General features: G+C 40.1%; 1 protein-coding gene across 2 annotated transcripts in view; it reads right to left on the bottom strand.

Annotated features, from left to right (window-relative positions):
- Positions 1–1,820: 1,820 nt before the first annotated feature.
- The window catches only part of LOC117764409 (metabotropic glutamate receptor 4-like), a 161,509-nt gene continuing 145,118 nt past the window's right edge, over positions 1,821–18,211 (bottom strand). For both annotated transcript variants that reach the window (XM_034590153.1, XM_034590154.1), the window contains exons 7-11: positions 17,225–17,425; positions 12,771–12,907; positions 10,372–11,307; positions 6,169–6,415; positions 1,821–2,751 (exon numbers count right to left, since the gene is read on the bottom strand). In XM_034590153.1, the coding sequence (XP_034446044.1) occupies positions 2,702–2,751; positions 6,169–6,415; positions 10,372–11,307; positions 12,771–12,907; positions 17,225–17,425 (1,571 nt within the window). In that variant the 3' untranslated portion in view covers positions 1,821–2,701. The remainder of the gene's footprint in view (positions 2,752–6,168; positions 6,416–10,371; positions 11,308–12,770; positions 12,908–17,224; positions 17,426–18,211) is intronic.

The following is an 18,211-nucleotide window of genomic DNA, read 5'->3' as shown; positions in this document are numbered from 1 at the left end:
CACACCTGATCAGATTGTGGTCAGCTAGTTCTTAACCACAATGAAAAAGAGGTGTAAATGCACCCAAGACACATTTAGGATGGATTGATTCAAGACAGTGGAATAAAGTTAAGATGAGACCAGTTTTCAGACGGCTAGCAAACATAAAAACCATCGTCTTCTATTCGTCCTCTTCAATCTTTGTTGTTATTTAAATTTTTTGGAACGTACACAAACTGGTTTCAATGTGGACACTGGAGACACTAAAAGATATTAAAATCAAATCTAGATACGTGGATGCATTAGTGTGTTTGCTTGACAAGTGTTTGCTGCAGGGCTCTACAATGCAAAACTTTTACTCATGTATGGGAGTGTTTGGTTTCACAGTGCAGGCAGCTTTCCTTGTCTTTCTCTGCTCTGCTGTCCATGGCAGTGTTTGACAGCGACCCTACACACACGCACACACAGCGTCTGCGACACAGCACAGGTCGGCACTGTACTTCCAATAAAACCTTAGTGATTAATTACTTAATAGACTCTACCCTGTTTGAATTATTGAAACACACAGCAAAACAGATCCTTTGTTAGTTTCCATGTTTTACTGTTTTCTGTCTTGCTCCAGAATTCTTTAGTAATCTCCTTTTTAAGTAATGTTGCACCTTGGTCTTACACACTGCATAGTGTTTGCTTAATGCTTAAAAAAGAGATGAGTTATTGTAATTTCTTAAAAAAATAACTACGGCCCTAATTGTTTTTCTAGGTCTCTATTTCTTTTTAAATTTAGGAATACCAGTAGGCTACTCAAAAAAAAGTAAGAGCCCAACAAGGGTTTGCTGTTGACATCCTCACAACTTTACCACAAAGTCATATAAAAAACCAAACAAATAATGAGGTTAATGAGGTTGAAACCTGTGTATAGCTTCGGACTTAATCCACACTATGATGGACACTGTTACTTAATACTGGTCTAATGTAAATGCAATCCAAAGTATTTGGTTTAATGAAGTGACTGTTAAATGTACGTTCATATGAGAAGTTCTCAATTTCCAAAATCTAATTCTCAAGGACTGTGGAGACTATTTAAATTTAAACGAACACAGGCCACACTGAGTTGGTTAAAAGTTAATACTCTCACACACATGCTGCGGTACAGTATGTCATCCACCTAGTTATCTTTTTGCTGTTTGATGAAACTGCGATTGCAACTTCTCCAAATGGGTCTTCCTGCTGAGAAGCTACATGAGTCTAATTTTGCACCAAAATTACCATTAAACCTCATGAATCATTTCTACTGCAGCGTCAAAATTCATGATGCAGAGGAGAGGGAAAACTTCTGTGGAAAGAAAAAACTTTGCAAGAGGCCCAGGTAATCTGTGCACCTACCACAAATCACAGCGGGTCTTAGTGTGATAGCTCCCATTCCTTACCTTCAAGCTTTGAAATGAATATGACAACAGACTGCTGTGGTATATTATTCCTGTAAAAATTATCAAGCACTGACCTCACTGACAGAATATCTCTCAACCATGTTAATCTAGACCCTCTGCAATAGAAATTCATACACAAATACAAAAAAACATGGCGTAGTATGGAAACAACCTTGGTCGCTTTGTTGTTTTCAAGAAAAGCATCTTCAGTGTTGACTGCTTGACTTTCAGGAGGCTTCAACAAGCGCATGATAAATAAGGGCCAATAAATCTTGGATGATTAAAGTATGCATCGCCAAGTCTCCAAGTCCTGGCTGACATTTATAGAGTGCGTCAGGAGCCATAAAGGTTTGGCTCCTTTTTGTGTTTTGAATTACTCTTTTTTTTTTTTTTTTTTTTTTTTGTATTTATTTATTTTTTCAGCAGAGGGGTAGCCCAGTGGGTAATGGTTTCAAAATGACATCTCCACTGTGAATGACAACCATGACAAATGTTGCATTCCATAGACGTTTGACAACACAGCACAGTACACGTGATGCTCCCACACGCATGCTCTGGGACTGTACACTAGGTTTGCCAAGATGGTGGCGTCATCATCATTATTATGAAACATTTATATAAAAAAAAAAAAAACGCTGGGATGACCCGCTGCTTTATTTTTAGGTGTTTCACATGTGGTCAGTTTGTGTGGGAATACTGAATGTACTATAGTAAGGCAGTTTGGAGAGTACTGCAGCTTTCAGCAACAATAATACCGGTAACCAAAAATAATGATTTTTTTTTAATACTCTTTCATCTTGTAAACTGCATTTGACTAGAGCAAAAACAGAACTCTCTTTTTCCCCCATGTTTTTGTTGAAATGAGGAAAAATGGATCAGCCTCGGAGAGAACTGAAATAGTGTGCTATACATTTCAGAAGGAAAACGGTACGGTCGGCTCCAGGTGTTCACTCAGCCTGCAACTGGGAAAACGTCACTGTTCAACCTCTCGTTCGCATCTCAGAAAGGGTGGGAAGAGGAAAATTAACTGTCCAATTTCCCCCCCGACGTCTCCCCAACTCCCTCCTGCGGATCATTTCGCTATCTCATAAATTTTGGCATCCGAGCCTTTACCTGATTCTCTAGAAAAATATGACATCCTTTCTATTTATGGAGTGACGAATTCCCATCTTTCCACCCCGGTCCTCTCCACTGTAGAAGTGTTGAAGTCCTCCAGTGTTTCTCCACTATTCCCCAGAATCCGGTGATTTCTTTTCAGGCAGGCCCTTGCTCCACTTTTACGGTTCGTCTCTGTCTTAGATGGCATGGTTACTGTAGCTTATGTAAGTCTGCTTGGAGGCCAGCACTGCAAGGGAGAAGTGTCGCAGACAGAGAAAGAAGGTTAAAAGTGCAACAGGTGAGATTCAAATGGCCGTGAAACTGAAATCTTTTCAAGCAGGTTGTTAAGTCTTGTCTTTTGTTCGACTGCATTTAAACTGAAAAGTGTCATTTGTGAAGATGAAGACACAGGAATTAACTGTTACACTGATGTAAAATAAAGGGCTACAAATACTGTTTTTAATCATTTTGATCATCAATTAGACTGCAAATACATTTTTCAAGTTCTCAAATATGAATCTAAAAAGTTGAAAACGTTTTGTTTTGTCTGAACCAACGCTGAAACTGAAACAAATTCAATCTACAATAATATTGAACAGAAAAATCCCCACATTTAATAGAACTAGATATTTGTGATATTTGTTTGAAAAATTATTCAAACAATGAACAAGTTGTAGAAATGGCCATTACTTTTCTGCTGATGGATCAATGGTTTCAGCTCTAAAACATCCTTTACATGAATTTATAATAATGGAAAATAATTAATGCTGAGCCCACTGCTAAAGCACATTAATATGCAGATTCAGAATCAATGGCTGTGGCGATGGTCATAGACACCTGCTATTCGTGGAATTAAGGGAAACTGTCATAATGTTTTCCTCACAGCTGATTATATCATGAAATTGTCTCAAAAATCACCAAGCAGATCACATTAGTATAAAATGCATTAGTACTCATTCATATGCAAGTCTTTTACCACATGCAAAGACCTGAGATTTCTCTGTGCACCAAGCAAAGCATGCAGCAGCAGTCAGTGTGATACTATTTTGAATTGTACAGCGTATTAGATGTAAAATGATACTGAGACAATATGTGATCGGACTTGGCACTACAAGTGGTGTCATCAATTTTTGATAACAGTGCTCATTATTCTTTAATGTTTTCATGTATCATGGAATTTTATATGGGCTGTGAATAAAACACATGAGACAGATAAACAGAGGGCAGACCTCAGAGACCATACGACCAAACGTCCCTGTCATATCATACAGTACCTGTGTGTATGCGTGCAGTCATGCTTGTCTGCACGCATGTCTGTGTGCAAGTGTCAGCTTGTACCTGGTTGTCATTTTTTTTTTTTTTTAAATAAGATTGTCCTCAGCGAGCATGCTCCATGGAGGTAATCACACTGCCAATCTGCCCACAGCAGCCTTGGCTGATTGAATATGTCAGAGGGGATGAATCCAATCAGAAGAAAGCCAGAGTAAGGGCAAAAGTGCTGTAGAGTAGAGCTCTGTAATGGTAAATGTTTCCATATATTTGTCAGTGCCACGTTGGCTGTGTGAATGGGGGGCGGTGTTCCTCGCCATTTCATCCAAAGCATCTCTTCCAAGAGAAGCATTGATAAATGAACCTTATTTGAATATTTATGTGCTGCGAGGCCAAGATAAAGAATAGATGGTCCAGAAAGAATTGGAGCTGGCAGACCCATCTGTCTTTTCCTGTTCACTCTTATTGTTGTTGTTGTCCCATTACCACATATTCCTCCTTTTGTCAACAGGGATACAAATTACAGGGGACACATGGCTATCGCTTGTCTCCTGCACTCAGGCAGAGTGGTGTCATCTTCCCACATAAACAGGCCCTACCATGCCGATTGGCCATTTTACAGCGCCACACACCAATATTGTCCATTCAAGTCAATGTCTGTTGGTCAGAGATGGATTTGCGGGGGCGTGATACTGTGATGTGTCATTCAGGGTGCTGTATTTTGGCCGGGGGGACGACACACACTGTGATGCTTTGTGCATAGTATATGCAGGCATGGGTGTTGTGGTGAACATTAGCAGAAATTAACCGGGGTAAAAAAAAAAGTGGTCACAGATAATAAAAGGGCAAAATCATTATCTAATTGGGTTACCTGAGAGCCTAAAGTCCCCCACAAGGCTCCCCTCCCTCAACACAGTCTGACACATAAGCACAAAGAACATTTGTTAGATTCACAGTTCAAACCAGAGGGTGAGAATCAGCACCTGTAAAAGGGCTCTTTAATAGGATGGGATATTACAACTCCATTCTCACCTCAAAGAAAATACATGGTTGCAAGTGGAGGCACAGGCTCCGTAGTCGTAATACACATCATTGTATAGTGTGCAGCTTGTCAGAGTGTAAAATCAGGACCTTCAGTAATTAGAACATGTGGGGTTGCTTGATTGGATCCAAACCTGCACCCACACAGGGGCTGCCTACTCACACACTCTATCTCGGTGATTGAAATAGTCTCCTTTTCAACACTGAGCTAACCGTCTCCTTCGTCCCTTTCAAAATCAAGAAGTGTGGGCACCCTGTCACACGTCACAATTACAAATCCACTGTGGTGAGAGTAAGCCACAATGAAACCATTATTCTCTCCCATGTATTGAAAATGCTGGATTATCCCGGTGAAAGAGAACAGTGGCTTTCTGCCTTTTTAAACGCATCTCTTATATTTTCAGTGAGGAACATATTTACAGTATAATTTCATCTTGGATGATTAAAGAAGATATATATTGCAAATATTAACCTGTATGCTTTCTATCTAACACTATTCTAGTTAGAGGCTTATTGGAAATACGCATTTTCAAATATATTTAGATTTTATCTGTGGATGTAGCTACAGATATAATCTAATGACGGGTACACAGGTTATGCTGAGATTTGCCTGCCTACAGATGATGTTAAAAACTTTATGGACGTTTAGATGGTCCACCGGCCCACTGACTTGGTGGGATTTCTCTGGATGCTGCCGATGGCCACTCTGAATATGACAGAGGGGTTATATATGTGAGAGAGAGACATATCTATACCGCTTATCCTTAAAACACCCTGGACAGGTTTCCAGCCCATCACAGAGCCAACAAACAACCATTTACACAATCACAGTCAATTTAGAGTCTCAAATGAACCAAACCCCAGTCTGCATGTCTTTGGGCTGCAGGAGGAAGCTTTAATACCCAGAGAACAACACAGACAGAACATGCAAACTGTCATAATGAGAAGTGTAAAAATATTTGGGATCATTATGAAGCTGTGACTGGACAAATTAAACTATGTCTGCCTGCCACCTACAGGCAATTAATGAGAAACACTGAGTCCAGATTGTAGACACAGTTCTGTTTAAGTCACTGGCAATGGGTCATGGTACAAAAAGAAGCCATATTACAAAAGCTGTTTATCTAACTGCTGAAGCGCAAAGTAATATTGTCATCAATTATGTTGTCAGCTAAAATTAGTCAATTATTTTTAAATGCTGTACTATATTATATATATTAAACCTTGTCTGCAACCATTTTTCACAGAAACAGCTTATTACATTATATAAATCAATTGTTGGTTGAGGTTGTTTTTTTTTACATTACTTTTTTTTCCTCCGTCTTTTTGTTGCTCCATCAGTCGTGATACTAACCTTGTGTTTCGAGACTTTCACAGAGTTCAGACTTGGCCTCTCCATTGGGCCTCAGGCCACCTTTAGGGTTGAACTTGTTGGACATGGTGGCTGCAGTGACTACAGCCTTCAGGCTGCGCTTGCGCTTGGGTACGTTCTGCTCTGGATGAAAGAGAACCACGTAGACCTTGGGCATGTAGAGCATTCCCAGAGAGACGGAAGCACTGAGGCTCACGGAGATGGTCAAGGTTGTGGTCTGGATATACATCTGTATCGTGTGAGAGACAAAACAGAATCATTTGTTGAGGTTACACTGAGTGATGGGCAGTGGTTTTTGTTGTTTTAGACTGTCAGGCTAAGCTGAGTACAAGGTAATGAAGGCTGAGCCTGCAGTTTGAAAAAATACTTCCATGCAGGACAGATATAACAAGTCATATGTGGATAGTAGAGGAAAATAGTTGCACGTAACTACAAATTCACAAAGAAAGCACTTATATGTGGCCTTTATTCACATTCTTTTATTCTTTTAAACTAGTTTCTTCACTTCTGAATTCCACTTTCATTGCTGTGTTTGTTAATTTATGACATACAACTAATAGAATAACCTCCTCCCTTCTTATGGGAGTCTAAGTTTTCTGCGGATAAATGTTTTCTACCCTGAGGTTTTAGACAACAGCATAAGGATTTTATCTCTGAGGTCTATGGCAGCTGCATCTCACAGCTGGGTAACAGATATACAGCTACAGGCAACAATGATGGAGCAGAAAAAAAACATCCTAAAGCACATTAAAGTGGCTGCCAATGATTTTTTATTTATGATAATCACCCCTGTGCTCATACAGAGTCCATCTCTGATTTGTTGATGCAGGGATTGAGGTGAGTCAACGCAGTGGCTGTAAAAATAAAACTGGCTGTATCATATTTAAAACTGAATCATGACACTTTGATACTGACCATCTGCATAGAGCAAATACAGAAGATGATGTTGAAAAAGGATTTATTTAGGTTGAAGTTGTCATTTCATTAGCAAATAAAGAATTTCAAGCTCATACTCCTTCTTTCCCCAGTACTAAAGTTTTAAAAACATTCATTAGAAAAACAGGAGGAAGAAGAGAACAACTGATTACACCTCTTGGTTGAAAATTGCTGCCCGGTGAACACGGGGCGAATGGTGTACAGTGGAAACACAGCTGGCAGACATCCCTCATGGAGTTTTGCCTGAGGTTTCGTCTGACATTACGTTCTCAGACATCACAAATGACTGAGTCGTTTGGCATGGGAATAGCCCACAGCGCTCTGCACCATGCCAGCATGTCAACAGTAATGGATGATGTTTCCCAATATGGGACTATCACATATGTTGTTGGTATATGAGTTTTTTGACGCTTCAGCATTATGAATTTTATGCTTTTTTTTTTACCATCATGAAAGTTTAAGCGTTTAAGGTAAATGTCAGTATTGAATTATAATATCTCATATTACCTATGTTTTCAAAAGGGCAATGTGTAGCCACACAATTTTTTGCAAATGCAGGACATTGTTTTTTTGATAAAGCACCTACGAAAATATATAAATAACATAATCTCTCATACATTGACTATGATGTTAGTGCGATTAAAAACTATTGTGATAATTAAGCATCCTAATATCATGTCAGTTGAGAAAAATGTCAGTGCTAAATGGGAGGGATGGGGCTTTGTATTCTGTCATACAGCAAGCGGCACAGGAGCCTTTCTCTGCGACAGAGGGGGAGCGCTGTAATCTCCTGAGAAGATTACATGTGGCCTGGGGTGAGTACAGAACAATATTGTTACCCCTCTGGAGTACAGAGTGGAGTCACTCTGTGAGGGGAGCCAAGACCCCTTGTCCACTTCTATCGGCCCCGTTGACATAAATTTTCCCTGACATGCCGATATGATTGCCAATCTGCTCCATCGGCACGGCACGAGAACAGGGCTGGGAACAGCAACCTCAGCGGGCCGAACCATTATGAAGTTTATGTGAAGCTGGATTGCTCCTTTTTGTCATTAGGCATCAGATCTCACGTGCAGACAGCTGCCACAGAGCTGTCCCTTTCTGCACGCAAAACTCGACAGCAGGAACGCACATCCACATCTACTCCAAGTTCTCGTATCCAATTATTTGGGCTTAAGGTTTTCTGAACATAGAATAAATTATTAGAGAGATATTTTATCATGTGCACCTCTTGTTGGCCCAAGGACACCATATGGCTTTTCACAGAAGACACGTCATCGTTAAAAAGAGAAGTTGTAAATAATACGATTTAATGAATCACATGTGGCTACTTTGGTTTCAGGCTCATTCACTTTCTGGGACATGTGAGAATTATGAAGCCGTCATTAATGTCAGTAATTAGTAGCGCCTGTGCTTTTCCTACTATGACAAGTCAAAATATGAGCTGTGAGAAACGCCCGTAGACATTTTTCACTGCATATTTTTCTTTTCATGTCATGGCATTAAACGCAAATTTTAAATGAATAACATTACATTGCATACGACTGTATTCCATCCAGGATGCTTGTCATTTTTTTCATAGTGAATGTGGGTTGCTGGGAAACTTAATTGAACTCAGCCATTGTTAATGGGATATGTATGTGCACACAGGCTAACCCTGTGCTGTAGGTTTCTGCTGTACAAAAGCCTGTTGAATCAAATGTGGTTGGTTCCAAACATACACACAATACATACATTAAAAGTTAGTGATTTGATTGTGATTTATTTTTTTCTTTTGTAAATAAATGACCTTCAAGTCTTCAAACTACCTAAATTCCGAATTTGATTTTATTGGAACACTGTTAGATCGAGTGATTTCTGAACTTCATTTAGAAATATAGAAATAAATATAGAATAAAGATTATCTCACTTTGTTACTGAGCACATGGAAAAGCCTCCCGATAACTCTAACTCTGTCTTTTGATGTAAAAAGATAAACCAGTTGAAAGAATATTCCTTCTGCCTATGGTGTCCTGCCAACAGCTTAACTATAGGTTACAGAAAAGATTAAACCAAGTCACCAGCTTGTAGTCATGTAGCATTAGCCAGCAGCCTTGCTGTCTGCTGATGCTAAAGGAATTTGACCCAATCGACTAAAAACCCATCTGGCAATGAGGGCCGAGTGGATTCTGGATTCTGCCACAGGGTAATTCCACATTTATTCTTGTGTTACTAAATATAGAGTTTTAAGCTGTCATTCCTTACATAGAGTAAAGGATTTAAAACCTAAAAACATGATTAAAGCTAGAAACTATTGGCAGGCTAAAAGCACAAAAAGGCCACTCATCAAAAGATGTTAATGGTCTGTGGTAGGTAGAGAACTGTCAAAGCTGTTTGGTCTTTAATATGCATTTGTGTTGAACCAACTCAAAATTACCACTATTAGAGGTTTGACTTTACACTGGGAAGAGATACTGTAATTTTATGCTACTTCACAAACAACCTTTTATGTGTGAATGAATGTGCAGTGATTAACTGCTCGGTAACTCCACCCAGTGAAGCGGAGTCAGACACACACAGAACTACAATTAAAGCAAACATATCCAAGAAACGTTAGGTCAATCAATTACCCTCACAAGTCGACTCTAAAAGCCTTGTAAGCCCCACAGTGGAGCACAAAGCCCATCATCTCATGATGAATACAGGCTGATGCTATACAACAAACATAATTTGAGTGGCCATTTTCTTCAGAATGAGACGCACAGAAGGTATAAATAGTCTAAATGGAAAATGGGCTCCCTACATGCACAAGTGGATTTAAATCACATGCTGCCACTGTCCTTTTAGTAAATAACATGAAACAGATGAAACCTTACGTGTGTGTTGGCTTATGAAAACACAGACCACACACAAGAAATTGTAAGGAGGAGTCAAACTAGGTTGGTTATTTAATTAAATACTATTCTGATATTTTAGTTCATAATTTAAATTGGGGATATCACTTGAAAAGGTTTTCATGCTGTAATGTTGCAGAAAACGCATCACTTTAGCTCCTGTGTCTTTAAGAACCTCCTCTCGATTAAGCCCAGTCTCCTCTGATTGACCAGTCGGCCCACACTGCTGTGACTGGTCAACTGATTCCAGTGCATGTAGAAGATATCGGCTCCTGCTTTACCTGTTATGTCAGAGTTCATTATGCATGAAATGTGCAAATGTTGAGCGATGTTATATCATGTGACTTCATATTGGTGTGGAAGTATCAGCCAGTACCTTCTCTGCTGATTGTGAGGTCCCGAAGAAGATGGGGATGAAGGCGAGCCACACGATGCAGGTGGTGTACATGGTGAAGCCGATGGGCTTGGCCTCGTTGAATGTCTCGGGAACCCCTCTGGTCTTGATGGCGTAAACCGTGCAGGTGACCATCAGCAGCATGCTGTAACCCAGCAGGCAGATGAGGGACAGGTCGGATATATCACATTTCAGAAGACCACGGGCCATCCCAGGATTGGTCGTACGCTGGTCCTCGTAGTCGATGATGGCTTGTGACGGGTCAACACCGAACCAGATGCACACTCCGAGGAGCTGCACTGATATCAGGCTGAAAGTGATGACTAACTGGGATGCCGGGGAGATAAATCGAGGGGCACTGACCGACATCTTGCCCTGCTCAAAAATCCTGTAGATCCGATTTGTCTTGGTAAGCAGTGCTGCATAGCTTATACTCATACCCAGGCCGAGGAAAATCCGTCGCAGTGAGCATATTACTACATCAGGAGTGGAGATCATGAGGAATGTTGTGGCATAGCACAGAAAAATACCCGTCAGCAGCACGTAGCTCAGCTCTCGACCCGATGCCTTAACAATGGGTGTGTCATTGTAGCGTATAAAGGTGGCGACCACAAACATCGTGGCCATGATGCCGAAGACAGAGATTAGGACAGGGATGACTGCCCAGGGGGAGCTCCACTCCAGTTTAACAATGGGAATGGAAACACAGCCAGTGTGGTTGTCGTTGGGCCGCAAATCAAAACGGCACATCTTGCATGTGTAAGTGTCTGCCTGGTACTGGTACCCGTCACAATTCTCGCAGTGCCAACAACATGGAATTCCCTTGACTGTCTTCTTGCGCTGGCCAGCACGGCAAGGTTGGCTGCAAATAGAGGAGGGGACTTCTTGTGTTCCCCCAGGCCACTGCATCTCACCGATCTGCGGGGGAAATTATCAGAAAGGACATGGTTTTGTGGAATTTCACCATATCAACACCATTACTCACGTAAAACCTGAAAAAAACCCAATCAAAATTAAAAAGCACAATTAAAAAAGCATCAAACGAACCTTCAAGGGCCGGTGTAGTAAATCACTTTGATGCATATTGTTAAAATTAAATTAAGACTTGTTAGAATAGAATGAACAAACTGTAAATAGCATATTCACTTAATGAAAGTGGTGTTTTCTTTACTAATACAGCTCACTGAATTATAGCTCAACAGGAAATAACTGCTGTTTAATTTCTCTCAAGGAATGTTTCACAGCGTTAGGTAAATAGAGTCGAGCTTCGTGGCTCTGCAGTGTCAACACAGTGCAATGTGGTATCATGTGCCTGTACTGTTGCATGGAGCTTATTAATTGTCATTACAAAATAGTAAGCTGAAGACCTTATTAAGTGAATTAGGTGTAGATATGGAGTATTGGTTATTCAAACCAATATCTGGATGATTAGTTTTGTGGTTTAAAATATCTTAGTATATTAAAAGTATTTCTTGACTTTAGTGCCATGCGTGTTAAGGTCAGTGGATCTGAGTGCAGCAGTAACTCAGAACCTTCATGTCGACAATAACCTAATACTGAACCTGCAGTATGCATTAACAAAATAAAAATGCCTGGGGGTTCATGTATAAATGATGCTAACAATGAAAATAATACATGAGCTTTGTTCCTCAACATTGTTTCGAACATTGCTTCTCACAAAGTTTGAAACTAAGCAGTTTTGATGTTAACACATGCGACGCTGCAGATTCTGTGTTCCATGCGGATATGTTGAAGAGGAAACAGGTCAAATCTACTCATAATGTCAAAATAAGGTTAATGTGGCAATTCCATTGTTGACTAATGTGCATTTTCAGTGGAAATGCTTTGGAAATACTCTCCGACCCTTTCTGTATTGACCTAAAGCTTCTGTTAGCCTGTGTGTTTACACATTGTAAAGGCGACGAGGAAGAGGAGGATTTATTATTAATATAATGCTGTCGGCTGTTGCCCTGTAAAACCCGACATAAGGAAGATGCATTCTGCATAATGTTTGATAAGTTATGAGAAGGTGAAAACCATATACTGTGTGTAGCAATATTAGCTTTGCTGTAAATGTCACATATAACTGTTACACGTCAGGAGATGGCTTTGGCGCTGTAGAAGGAAAATAAATTCAAATGGAAAGTAAATTTTGAGATCATGTTGCTTTAATCCAAACTCATGTATGGTGCACTTAGTTGTAGTTTGTTCTTGTGAATACGTGTGACGAGCATTCCTTGTCTTTCTTGTAGATTAAATTAATTAGTAATGAAATGCTTAATGTCCAAATATAGGACGAATATAAATAATCTTTTGTTGTCGATGAAAACCCCAAAGTTTAATCCTCCATACACATTTGAACTATTTAGAAAAACTCCTACCTCTAAGTGGAGCTGATCCGTCCAGTGGCCGATGATCTTGTACTCTGTGGTGTTATTTGCCATCTGGTATTGGTAGATCTCATAGCGACCAGGAGCGTCTCCATTCACATTGAAGACCACTGGTGTGCCGGCAATTCCTACAGACAAGAAAAAGAAAAAGAGGTTAGAAATGTCTAAATCTAAAACCTAGTAAAAACTCCCTCTCTTATTCTCACAATGCCCTGAGATGAAACGAGGCTGCAAAGGGGACTTCAAGCCAATGCTGTTAGTGTTAATGATGTTAGCCGGATAGATGTTGACAGCCGTGTCGTCCTGGTCCTTTGAGGCGGGCCAGGGCGGCTGTCTGTTCCTGTTCCCACATCATTTCACACTCCTTCATTGTGCTCATTGCCCCATTGCTTGTTATCCGCAAGGTCCCCCACTCAGAGTGCTAACGAATGACGGCATTGATTTTGATGACCACTTTGAGGTCTCTCTCATCCCTCTGCTTCCTGTTTCTGTCCGTTTCCGAGACGACCCACAAACCCCTTCCTCCGCTTCACAGCTTGGTTTAAAATTGTGGTGTGAGGGTTTTGCAGATTTAGTGATGGGAGGCTACCGTTGTGTTTGCTTTTAACAAATTTGCTTTCGCTTCCTTAATGCAATCCCCTAATATTCAGCAATTCTGCGGCATATGGAAGTGTGTGCGGGGGGGAAGTTAAGTTGATGTAGTGTCGAATAGATTCTGCTGCTCCATCAAAGGGATAAGACTCTGTTTTACTGCAACAGAAAGAGGATATTACATCACGCCCATAAACTTGACTTGGTGTTTTCAAGCTCTTGCACTTCAGGAGAGAGTTGCACATATTTTACAAATAATGACTACTCTCTCTCTACTGTATAAGAATAAACAGAATTATTTATTCTCTCTAATTGTTCACAGTATCAATGTGTGTTGGTTCTTTTAACCCGTGAGTCGGAGTTGAGAACCTGTGTGTCAGACTTTAAGACCATACTTATTTTTCCCCACCGAAACTTCTTTGTGTTGTGTGTGTCAAAGGTCTGATTAAAACCCATAGGAGATAATTGCTTGAGCACAATCCTGCTGCATTATCTAGAGGGCACGTCTAAGACAACAACAGGCAGTCGTGTAATTATGAAGATTTCTCGCCTATCTCAGCAATACAGAGAATCGAGTGGGGTGTATTTTCCAACTAATTTGATTGCCTTAATTGATTAGTTTCACCTCCTTAACTTGCAGGAAAGCATTTCTGTTTTCATGCACACTCAGCGGATATTAAGAAACTGCCTGTTTAATAACCAGTTCATATTTTGGCCATGAAAAATAAAGATCTGATGACATCAGCTCTTCACAAATGTTCTGAAGACGATGTGGTCACATCAGAATACTATGTTAATTCAATATGCTCAGCTAGAATAACAACAGTTTATGTATAAGACTCCATATTAACGCTAACGTGCTTAATGTTTCTGGTATGGCTGTAAAACTCAGCTTTGTTTCCTGTGCTCCTTAAATCTTCCCTTTTCGTAAATAGTCTGCTCATTCCAAACCTGTCCATGCATCTCTTGATTTTATGGCTTGTTTGCTGAAGACTGACACACATTTAAAGCTGTGCTTTGCTTCTCTTAAGAATTGGTTACATGCTTTAACAAAACAGTAATTTTCAGGATGTCACTGTTGCAGTTAAACCTGAATATTCATTACACTCCATTAAGCACTTCCCGAAAGCGATGAGAAATGTGATGCATTTACACATGTTGAATAATAACTGATCAAAATAAGACACAGATTTTACTGCTCAACTTAAAATGTGTGGGTGGCTTCAGTTATCTGGCTGAGGGAATTTGCTTAAAGAAAACACAATTATATAACTATAAATGTTAAGCATTCATTTAAAATGAAGATTCAGAGATGTCAGACATTGTCAGCATTACATGGTTATCAGTGATTCAATTGGGAAGAGTTAAGGGGCATTTCTGGGGTTGATTATCTATCAGAGTTTTATGTTACTGATCTAAAGAATGGTTTAGGCTTTCAATATTTGCTGTATTTGCGAAATACTTCGTAAAAACAAAACATCCTCAGGACAAAATGGCACTATGCAATGTCATCTACAATATCTAGTGCTTGGGTGTCCTCTTTCCTTTACTCAGCATGGACATACTATAGACAATTCCCAGAATACACTGGGATCATGTAGAGTTTCCTGCTGTTTTCCTATGAACCTTTTAAATTCTCCATCCCCTTTGAGCCAAACGACTCTTAAAAGCAAGACTATGCCGGTAATGTTGTAGCATTGATTTTCTAGCCATCCCTGTTGTAACCCCAATGGCTTCGGTGCTGACGAGCCTTCCAGTAAAAATAAGGCTTGAACATGAAAAAAGGGAATGCATAAAGACTTTAACTCTATAAGACAAACTGGTTATACAGTGTTTTCAGATTAAAGCTATACTCATATTAAATTGATCCATATTGTAAAACCAAAGCAAATAGGACTTTGGAAAACAATTCCAAGCTTTTTCTTTTTCCTTTATTTAACACAAATGAGAACTGACCTGTTTACATAGTAATAAGCTCACCCAGGAACAGGTAAACAATGCTAAGACTTTGAAGATGTGGCCTTCAGTAGAACACTGCAGAGCACCGCACTTTCCTTTCAATATCTATTCGGTATAAAGAGGATGTGCTGCAGACCTTAGTGTCAAGTTGACCTTTATTATCCCCAAAAATAAAGGTTATGTTGACTACATTAAAAACATCCTGATAGTATTGTTTGCAATGTTCTCTTTGGTAAATGCCTTTTTTTTAGTTCTCAGTATAGTTGCCAATAGAATTGATCCCTGCTGCTGACAACCCCTACTGTGGCTCTGCAGAGACACAGCCCTGCATGGAATATCAAGTCCACCCAACTAGGCATCAAAATATAGTGTTTGTCACTGTCCTGCAACATGGTACAACCAAGCTTTCCTGATTACTTTTCAGTTCATTTTTGCATTTGTGCAAATGTCTTCTTGTGGTCAAGTATCTGGATTCACTAACACAGGGATTTGTCAGACAGTAACAGTTATCATCAGAGACGCTTTCCCCTCAAATGTTGATCAACCAGACCAACCCTGACAAACCAGTAGCTGTTGTTAGTGTGGGACACGATGTATTTCCAACACTCCAGCACTTGCAGCAGTGGGAAAGTGTTTTTTCATCCCAAAGCTCCTGTTTTTTCTCATTTACTGTCAGTTACTCCCACCATGTACTTGCTGTGATGCAACTGTCCCTCACACAAGATCCCACTGTGTAACTGTCGTACAATTAAGTGCTGTATAATCATCTGCGATGGTGGAGCCGGTTTAAGACTGTGTGTAACTCCTCTTGTTGCATTCTGCTTGATTGCGTGGACACTATGACCCTCTACTCCTCTGACCTACAATTATATCTGCTCATGCTGACCTATGTCAAACCCTGTGTGGCGTACATTCTTATGTGTTCTAGCCAGTGGATTCATACCCATGTGGCCTTCATGGACTCCTTATGTATGGATCTTTTCTTGTACACGTCAGCCTGTAATTAAGTTTCAAAGTGCATCATACTTCTTTCTATCGTATGCTATTTTGTCGCTTTTGTAGAATCATGTATTTTTAGACTGCAAATTTAAGCCTTATGATTATAAATATCAGTTTTTTTTAACCCTTTCTGAATATTCTATCATGTTCATTACCTTCAACACTTTATCATTTATGATGCTCTCCAAAAGTAAATAGCAAAAGCATAGACACTTATACAAACTGCTGAAAAAGTATATAGTCTGGTCAGAATATATACACCACATCAGTTCTCTATTAACATGCAGAAAGAGTCCAGTCAGTCTTTCTCTGTTAGTTTGATGGAATAAGGTCCTCTTTATAGGGTTGACTTATAGAATACAAGTGTCACAGTGATGTGACCTGGTCAGAGATAACTGCAAACTCTCTGTCAACACTAAAAGATTGAATTTCAGTTTACATCGGATAACTACTGGCAAACTACTGATGCCTCTTTTTGCTGCTGCTGTCTTGTCTTGTCTCTTCCTCCTCTCATTCCCATGTTAAATTTTTTTAACTCAGCAGCCAGCACACTTACAGCAGAAGATCTTTTGCGTGGGCAATTCAATGCTGACAAGATAAGGCGGGAAATCTCACAAAGCACAGTTCCTGCACATCATCAGTGATGATAAAACACGCTGTTCTGCTGCTGATTGTCAACCCCTCCTACAGATCTCAGCCCCCTATACTTGCTGGGAGTACTTTACATTCAGTAGCCTGATAATTGGAGACCATTGTACACTGACATGGGCAGGCTGCTGAGTCCAAAATAGGATATACAAGCAGCTTCAGATAACACCACACAGATGAACAACTTGTACTTCATGTACGGTAAATACACACATGCATGCAGCTGTGAGCCTGTGATATATACCGACCTGTGAAGTTGACATCGCGAATGTACTTGAGCAGCATTGTGCCATTTATGGAATCCATCTTGGGGCAGAGGCCAACTTTTCCAGGACAGAGATCTTTGTGCATGTTGTGTAGAGCGTGGGCCATGGAATACACCGCATCAATCACAAACTGGACCTTCCCCTCCTGTTCATAAGATGAATCTTTCCCGATCCGCTCGTGATCTAAAAGTAAATAAATAAACATAATCCAACATGGATATTAGAAATGATGAAAATGTCTCCCACAAAGCACTGACATGATTAATCCATAAACACTTGAGGAAATGTGATCGCTTATTTGGTAAAACTCATATATATTCCCATGCTGTGTTTCACTGGCAATCACGACAGGCAATTGAGACCAGAATATTTTTTAAATGGAAGACAATATAATAACACTCACAACAAAAAAGCTGTTCCCCAATCAGTCAAAAATGTAAGAAATAAAAGACGGTTGCCGTGTGTAAAATCAAGCAAATCATAGCCTTTCAAGAGACATGATTACTCAATTGTGAACTCTTTTTTTTCCCCCCACCATATTTAATTTATTTAGTGATTGAGACATCGAATGGTGCCTGTTAACTGCCTAATTATAAGCTATTTCTTGGAGACATCAATCACAGAATCTCCCTCTACAAAACCCAAAATGGCCTCGTGTGCAGCCCCTCTCATTATAGTGCACTGATCACAGATTAGACACGAGATTGTTCAGCACGATTCGTTTGGTCCATGCATCCTAAAATGCCTTTTTCCTTGCTGCTGATGGCATCGCATGGCTCCATGAAACCAGGGTGTTTCAAATAGGTGAAACTGAGCAAAGGTTTGTCAATGCAAACATAGATTGGCGATGTTGCTTAGGAACAGTCTTATGAGCGCGCTCGGGTCCTGTTTGTATGATCTCCTTAAGTAAGTCACGTGCACATCTATCAATCAAGAGCAGAGAGTGTGATGGACCGGTGGAGGAGGAGT

Source organism: Hippoglossus hippoglossus, chromosome 7 (assembly GCF_009819705.1).
Source record: "Hippoglossus hippoglossus isolate fHipHip1 chromosome 7, fHipHip1.pri, whole genome shotgun sequence".
In the NCBI taxonomy this organism is placed as follows: Eukaryota; Metazoa; Chordata; class Actinopteri; order Pleuronectiformes; family Pleuronectidae; genus Hippoglossus; species Hippoglossus hippoglossus.
The sequence above is the reverse complement of the archived record's forward strand: the minus strand, read 5'-3'. Positions and strand labels throughout refer to the sequence as shown.